Consider the following 8,723-nt stretch of genomic DNA (forward strand, 5'->3'; position numbering starts at 1 on the left):
AAAGAAAGTAGTATTTTTCTACCTTCAGTTCTCCATTTAAACAGCATCATCTCTTTCAGTATTTAACATTCTAAATATATCAAACATTTGTCATCCATGATGCCTCTTCTTAGTAAATGTCCAAACTACTTCAGCCTTGCTTCTCTGACTTTAGTTTTCACCTGAGCATTTTTCATGTTCCTAATTAAAGCCTTTCATGTGATTGGCTGTTGGCTTCCTGCACATGTTTCCACTGTTATTTTAATGTGTATATTTGGTTCTGAGCTCCAAGTTTGCCTCTGTACTATCACCCTGATCTTTGCTGCTTGTTATTTTATTTTATTTTTTTTTTTGTCTGTGCATTTAACTATGGTTATGCATGTGTACACTATGCAACTGTTCTTATTATTCAAAATGTCTTTGTGCAACTTGGATCTAGTTAAACAGGCTCTATTTAATTAGTCTGTTGCAGCAAATTTCCGGAAATAATTTGTAGTTTTTACTGTTTTAAACTTTCCTCATTTGAAGCGAAACACATCATGAAGAAACAAATATGAACCTGTGATTTTTCACACCTGCTGGTTATTTGCAGACATCTGTGTATAAAGCATTGTTCAGATAAATTCATTTCCTTTTTTCCCCCTTTATATTAAACTAAATGTAGATACATTTTCAAATGGGGAATGTGTTTTATTTTAAGCCAAAAATATTCTCTTTCTTTCAATGTAATTGATTTTCACTTTCTTATAATTGCTGTTGCACCTCTTAACACCTTAATTTAATTGTCTTATTTTCTTTCTTTTTGCAAAAAAAAGCCTATTTGCACTAACTGCCCACCAACCTGTAAGTGAAAGATTGTATTCATATTTTCAGAAAAATAGAGCCAGTGTTGATTGTGTCTTTAAAACTTTCAAGTTAACAGACAGCAAGATTTAAAGGACATGTTTTGTTGATCAGTCTCAACAAAACCATTTATAAAAATAAAATAATAAAAGAAAAACACAGAGGATACGCACCACGCATGGCGCTCTCGACTACCGTCTGAGGTGTCATTTACATACATTAGCATATAAAGTAATTGGCACAGATGCCAGGAAGCAGCAGCAAACAGATTAATTGTCATCGAGCAGTCGTGGTAACGTCGTTAAAAATGAGCTGCTTTTAAAGCTCCAATTATCAGAGAATTTCTAAACTCATCTTTTTTATCATCACCGTCCTCTCACACACATACATCACACATGCAAACACACACACAGAGTATCAGCATCATAAGAATTTGTGATTCTTTGAAATAGGGCTTTATACAGACAGGAAGCCGAATCCTGTGCAGGACATCCTGATGCTTCTTGTTTCTTTCGCTGTTTGCTCCGCTCTCAGGTGTCCCTGCTGTTTGGTTTTGAGGAACCTGAGTTTTCTTCTTACTTTTAGACATTGCTTACAGCACAAAATTAAAGGGAACATTAAACTTTAATCTCTGTGTTGCAATGCATTCAACACACACAAAAAAAATCCCCATCAAGGAGCAACAAACAATCATTTTCACTTTGGGAAAAAGAAAATGAATGTTGATGTGGAGAACTTAAGGTGTTATTTTTGTAGAGGTATGTTATGATGTCACATAAGATCTCTCAGTGTTGTTCTCCAGTCTCTTCTTAACAAGCAGGTTCAGTCATGCATGTATGCGTGCCCATGTGAATAGCTGCCACTAAGTGCTTAGCGCCTCTCTGCCCACGAAATGCCAACGCCAGAGCAACGTAGCGTCATTCCTGGACCTCGGGTCCCTCATGCCAACACCAACTAACTTGTTTCTCTAAACATACTGGAAACTTATATCCATGTTTCCTCACAACATAGTGGTTACTTTCTTCAAAACTTGCGAGCTGCTTTTCAAATCTTTTATCTTTTATTCTAAGGCTTCTTTTTGTGAAACTCTCTGCAGATTTGCAGCAACTTTTCTTCAAGGTTAAAAATTACATTTTAATTTCTCTGGAGCTTTCAGGTTGCTTTCTGAGAGTTTTTAACATCAAAACTGAATTTAGTGACTCCAATTAAAATTATGCTTTTATTAAGGTTAATGAACCTACAGGTTTAGATTACACGGTTTTATATTTTTATTTTTTTAAGAATGCATAAACACTTAAAACAAATTATAATAATAATCAAAACTTTTCACTCAAGGATTAAAATGTTGGACCAGATTCTCAGCACTATACACAGAAGGCAGCCTATCATTTTTTTTGCAAAACAACACAGTGATTTGAAACACGTAACACACTTTTACTCATTAGTATATGATGATGTCTCTCCTTCCCAGTGACTTAAAAATCACTCCAAACTTCAGACATTTGAAACATTCACACCAGGTGTGCAAACAAAGACTGCTTTATTGTAGACACACAGCCAAAATGTAAGAAGTAGGAGGAAGAAGAGTGAGGCTCAAAGGGGCGACCTGAGGAGGACGAGCAGGAGAGTTAGAGGTCGAGGAAGAAGGTAGACCTGAAACAGGAGGAAAATGTCCTCAAAGAAGAGGATAACATTTTGTTTTTTCAGATGTTTGCTCTTTTACATGCAACATTTCAGCACTTTTGATAGAAAAGAATAAAATAGAATAGACTTGAAGGGAATACAATACAGAATTGAATGCTGAAACCCATGTCCTATATTTATGGAACCATTATTTATCCTGCACTTGCTGCTATTGCACTTCTGGTTAGACCTAAACTGCATTTTGTTGCCTTTGTACCTGTATAATGACAATAAAGTTGAATCTAATCTAATCTAAAATAGAAAATCCCTTTATTGTCCCACAATGGGGAAACTATGGAGAAAAATGCCCACACAAATGTGGACCTTAAAAAATGTATAAGAATATCATAATAGTGACGATTTATTGGATAATCAATAAAATACGGTACTGTAAAGTGTTTTAACGATATTAAAACTGCACCTGGAGAATAAATAACCAACATACAACTAAGGACCTTTTTTTACATACAACAAAGGACATTTTTTTACAGTAATGGATGTCTGAAAATAGCTGCAACATCAGAGATGTGCAAAATGACAGCAGTATGTTATTTAACTGACTAAGTTGTTATATTCAGCATGAATTTAGTTGTTGGGAACAGCTTTGGTTATAGAGTCTTACAAATGCTAGGAGGAAGGATCTGTGATAATGCTCCCTGGTGCATTTAGGGTGCAGCATTTATTACTAGTTTACATGCATTTCACTATGGGGCTCAGAAAGACAGGGAGACAAGGGATCAGTATTCATACCACAACAAGCGAGAGATATTATTTACATAATTTTGGCCAATAATGCTATCAGGCTCGGAGAAATTTAACCCATCATCATTGGCGACAATTTAATTTTCAATAATGTCCATCAGGTCTCCCTGACAACACTAGCATCCATCCTCTATAGACATCCAGTTCAAATGAAAATACTTTATTGAGTGCCTTCTGAGTGTAATTTAGAGAGGAGCTAACAGTTTTAGCAATTAGATAAGAACATTAATTTAATTTCAACTGAACCTGAAAATTGTTTGGTGAATATGCTCCAGTTGATCTGAACCACAAGAGAGTTAGAAACTGAACTGGCACTAGCAATGCACAGTTCCTCTTGGTTTCCCTTCTGTAATGCTAAAGCTACACCCATGAGAATAAAAATACTGTAAAGTCGCTGGACAATTTAAAGCTGCTAGCAAGTCAGTCCAGTCTCTGCTACCACAATCCCTCTGACTTCTGCCATCCTCCAGCAGTCCTGAAGCTGCAATTTTCCCACAATTATTATGCAACATTTTACAGATGTTTGATTATTCTTGGTTATTTTATAAACTAGAATGTGATTCAGATTCATCCTCTGGGTTTAAACTCCAAAAGCATAAACTCGTGTACAAAAAGCCATGTTTAATGCTCCTTGGGTGAAAAACACTCAATGGAGTCTTATAATCAATTAAAAATGTTGCTGTGGCTGCCACAGCTTTTTAAGGCAGGTTAAATGTTTGTTTTGATAACCTTACACCTTAAAGCATTTGGTTTTTTATTATACATACTGTCTTGTTTTAGGGATTATTTCTATATAGTAATTTTTAAATGATGCCGCATGCTTCACCAGAGTGTATTCACACTTGTACAAAATGTCCAGGGGAAACGCACATTGTTTCTTAATGAGTCTTTAGCATAACAGTAGAAGCACTGTGGTGTTGCTCGGAATAAAAGCCATAGAGACACAGAAACAGACCCACATACAGCCTGATTGTGACTTTGCATGTGAGCTCATCAATGTGTGAGCTCACACGGTGTGTTCCTGGACCTCCTTTGACCCGTTGGCTGTGGGTCTTGGCGTCTTTTTCAGCGGAAGGAGGTGACTCTGAACTCTGACCCCCTCCAACACCTCCATCTACACACAAACACATACACATACATTAGCAAACACTTCTACTGGCAGAAGGTTGCGTCTCTGTTCTCCACATGCCTGCCTCTCACCCATCCAGTCTTCCCCTTCTTCCACATCCTCCACCTCCCCTCCGTGTTGGCAAAGTCTCCTGTATGTGTCCATGAGCATGTGTGTGTGTGTGTGTGTGTGTGTGTGTTAGAGCGTCAGGTTGGCTGCTGTGTGGTGAGCGTGCCCTCTGTCATTCACGCAGAGCCGCCCTGTCCAACTGTCACTTCCTGACAGGCTGATAATCAATCTCTTTATTAACTGCTCTGCTGCAGACCACCGCCTCGGTAGAGAGGAGGAGGAGAGCTGGGTGTAGAAGAAGAGGTGGAGAGGGAAAGAGTGCAGGATTCCAACCACTTCTTTGCTCCAACATGCTTATATACGTAAAAAGTGATTTGAAGCTCTTATTTTGAAAGGCGAAATCAAGATTAGGAACTTCTTCAAATAAGGCTTTTTTGCTATTAAAGTTCTAACACAAGTTGCTATTGTTTCAAATTCTTTACTTTCACCTCAAATCTAGCTGTTTATGGTATATTTAACATTGCTTCAATTTTTTGTGTTTTTGTGTTCCCAAAGAGACTTGGATTGTTTACTTATATGAATAGAGGTAATCATAACAATGCAATACAAAGATAAATAACCAAACAAACAAGCAAGCAAACAAAAAATAAATATTACCCTTGAAACAGTATTGTTTCAAGCCCTAGTTTACATTGGACCAACAGTTTCTTTACATCTTTGATTTTTCAGGAAGCAATGATGAGTATAAAAGACATATTCCGCTTCCCTTTGTTTATTTCCAGTCCTGGGAACAGATTAGACAGAAATGAGACCAAATGGGGTTAACCAATACCTGAAAAGCAAGTATATGGGCCAAATTAAATTAATATCTATTTTGTGCTTTTAAATCAGAATAGTACTTTAGTTACTTTACATCAAATACCACAAAAATCTGTTGTGCTGCTCCAAAAGGATCAATATAAGGAGTCCTCTTATTCATTATCTACATGCTCTTCCTAACTCAGATCTTAATAAATAACAACACTAGTTACTAAAACTAAGCAGATGACACACAGCTGTACATTACAATGTTCACTAGGTGGCTATGAACCATTCAGGTGTTGGGTAAATGCATAGAAGATATCATTGCATGGATGTACCATGATTTTCTAAAGCAGAATCAAAACAAAACTGGATTAAGGAAGAATGTTTAGCAGTTGGCACACAGTTTCAGTTAATACAACTACAAACGACCAATCAAGCTTAAAGTCTTAGACTTAGACCTGAACTCTCTGAGGCAAATAAAGCCTGTAACAAAATCTGCCTAAAAAAATTCTGTTTTGTTGATCTTTGATATTTTCCATTACATTCAAGCAGTCTTAAGTTATTCTCTGTTGTCCATTGTGCTTGTTTCCTTTTGGCCTTGGCTTCCTTCTAGTTCCACTCACACCCGCTCCAGCTCATTAGACATCCTTTGTTCTGTTCCCCTTATATACACCACATTTGCAGTTTCTCAGTGCTGGTTCCTTGTTCATTGTTAGTTGCTTCCTTGTCTCTGGCTTTCCACGTGAGTTTTCCCTGATGTTTGCTGGTTTTTTTGGTTCTCAGTATTTTTTTTGTGTTTGGGATGTTTGCCTCAGTTTGCATTACATCCACTAATAACTCATCTCTGCCTCACTCATCTCTGCTTGTGGGTCCTCAGGCAACCTCACCCCCTTGTTAACATAAAGTGGCTCCCCATATCTCAGGGAACAGACTTTTAAAATATACTATGCTATTTGTTTAGAGAAGCCATTAACTGTGCTATAAAAATATTTTTAGTTTAAGTTTGTACTCGAGATTTCTTTCATTTTATTAATAAACATTTATTTTTCTATTTATCATGTTATACACTCACACTTTCAATTGTCTTGCCAGTAAAATGCACTATTAAAAATAAACTTGGCTTCCCTTTTCTAAATAAGTTAGCATTCCTATATGGATTTTTTCCCTTTACAGAGAACAGTAAAAAATAATAGATATATTTTAAAATAATTATGAAATAAACAGTACTTTCCTGCTTTATATACCTAAAGGAATTTGTTAAGTAATCCAATAAGCGTTGAGAATAGAAATTCAAACAGACAGAAAGCCATGTTTTTTTCAACAAACAAAAGGTTTTTTAAGCCTGATCTAATCAACAGTACATAAAGCAATGGAAGACGTTTGTTTCTCTTCAGGAGTTTTTTAAAACCATTTCTTGAATTATGTCAGCATTCTAATTTATATTCAGCACATTATATTTCATATAATAAAATATTTGGTTTAAAAAAACAAAATCAAAATACGATTTTTAAGTTTCGAGCATGAAAACACATTCAATTGAAACACCTCAACGGTTTCACAAATGTCCAAAAAAAGAAAAATCAAACCATTTGACTTTGTTTTCCAAGTTTGAAGATATTTTGGTTCCTGTCCAGGAAGATTTCTTAACGCAAAAAGTCTAGAGTAGCGTTGAGTTCCATGCTTTTGCAAATTAAACCAAAAACAGTAATGGGGAGACGTTTAGGTCGTTGTTGGCCTGCAAATTAACCTGAAACGGGTCCATGCCTCTGTAATGGGGAGTCGTTAGGAGCATCTCAATTGTTAGATTTCAAAAACTGAAATTTAACAATTGAGATGCTCTTGAGTCAGTCCTAATTCCTTTATCTGAAATGTTTTTTTTTTTGTTTTTTTTTGACAGAATCACTACTAGTTTGCTTGCTTACTTAAAATAAAAAAACGAAGGTAGGAACAACATGTTCAACTGGAGTTAAACAAAAGTTAGTAATCAGGTTTAAACTAGAAAGAACCAGTTGGAGCAATTTTCAGGTTGTTTTATCCAGAGGTCTACTTCTACATGGTGTTGGTAAAGAATTCTATAAAATAATGTGAAAAACGCCCAAAACATTTTACTGTCAGTCTGACTGACTGGGTTTTAGAAAAAGAGGAGAACAGCTTCCCTAAAGATCGGTCTTTTACCTCCTAACCTGTTCAGCTCGGTATCACTGCCTCTATTTTAACCAGACTGTATTTTTCTTATGTTTGACCACCAGGATGAGTTTATGATGGAGACTCAGAAGAAGCTCCAGGCAGAAATCACCCATCACTGCAACACCAATGCCAGCCAACTCCAAAGAGAACCTTCAGAGAGCTGAAGCAGAGTGATGCTCGGTCCATTTGCCCACATCATGAACGACCATGAAGGTGTTTCCTTCAATCTAAATATGTGACTCATCCACAAATGTAAAAAAATAACGCTTAATACAAAAACTGTTCCATTTTTAGCCTTGTATATAAAGGTGTAGTAGTGCTCCGTTATGAAATGTCAGCCTTCTTGCTGCTCTCAACGTTCCCACCAATCCACTAAAAACTTTCCACGAAGGTGTTTTGTTCAACATAAACTGCATAGAAGTGAAGATGATCGATCTCAATCACACCTCTTTCTTCTGCCTAAAACTTCCTGTGTTGATTAAAAAATAAAGGCGGTCTTAGTTCTTTGGTGTTCTTTTTGTGCCGGATAAGTCATAGTAGACAAAGGCGTCACACAGTTTGGATAAAAATGCCAAAAACAAATTATGTAAAATTGTTATTAGAGGAATTGTTCGTGCTATAATTAGTGAAAGTTCTTTGGTAGATATTATGTTCCTGCTACATTGATATTCTCATATTTGATTTATTTTGACCTTGTAAATTTTAGGACTCCCATATGTAAGCAAGAAGGTTCAAACACTATCCAAAGTTTGGTCTGAAGGTAACTGGTAACCTGGCATATGACAGATTGATACTGTGTAGAATTCAAATTGAACTACATGTATTAATCTGGGAAGCATCCTGAAGAACCTGTTCGCTGAAAAGAGGGACATTCAGTACAATTCTTCAAGCTGATTGGGTAGCTGCCTCCCATGTCAAGTTTTTAGCCAATCACAGTAGCAGTAGCAGCTGAGACATTTGACATTCTTGATTTGTTTCAAGGAGTTAAATGATCAATCAAACTCTTGGGGCCCTGTCCCACCCTGTCAATTCAGACAGCGTATGCCTCCACATCCCAGAATCTCCTAAAACGTTGGCAGAAACTGAACTTTCTATGTATTATTTTTAAATTGAGGTCGTATAAACAGGGTATTCATAACGAGTCCAGAACTTATGTCCAACGATAGCCTAACTTATGCTTATTACATGGCCGCATAATGCCCTTGAAATGTCACCAGCCAGTGTCCTGAGGGGGGCAGTAATGCCCCCGGAGGTGCCCGGCTTGATTAAATAGATTTTTTTTTTTGAT

The 8,723-nt window shown here is 36.6% G+C and overlaps 1 protein-coding gene across 2 annotated transcripts in view; it reads left to right on the forward strand.

Moving 5' to 3' along the window:
* The window catches only part of LOC107095233 (protein phosphatase 1 regulatory subunit 37-like), a 55,969-nt gene extending 48,045 nt beyond the window's left edge, over positions 1-7,924 (forward strand). For both annotated transcript variants that reach the window (XM_015391234.1, XM_015391235.1), the window contains exon 11: positions 7,498-7,924. In XM_015391234.1, the coding sequence (XP_015246720.1) occupies positions 7,498-7,599 (102 nt within the window). In that variant the 3' untranslated portion in view covers positions 7,600-7,924. The remainder of the gene's footprint in view (positions 1-7,497) is intronic.
* The last annotated feature ends 799 nt before the right edge of the window (positions 7,925-8,723 follow it).

The sequence above is a fragment of the Cyprinodon variegatus genome, unplaced genomic scaffold, assembly GCF_000732505.1.
Source record: "Cyprinodon variegatus isolate N-32 unplaced genomic scaffold, C_variegatus-1.0 Scaffold532, whole genome shotgun sequence".
Lineage (NCBI taxonomy): Eukaryota > Metazoa > Chordata > Actinopteri > Cyprinodontiformes > Cyprinodontidae > Cyprinodon > Cyprinodon variegatus.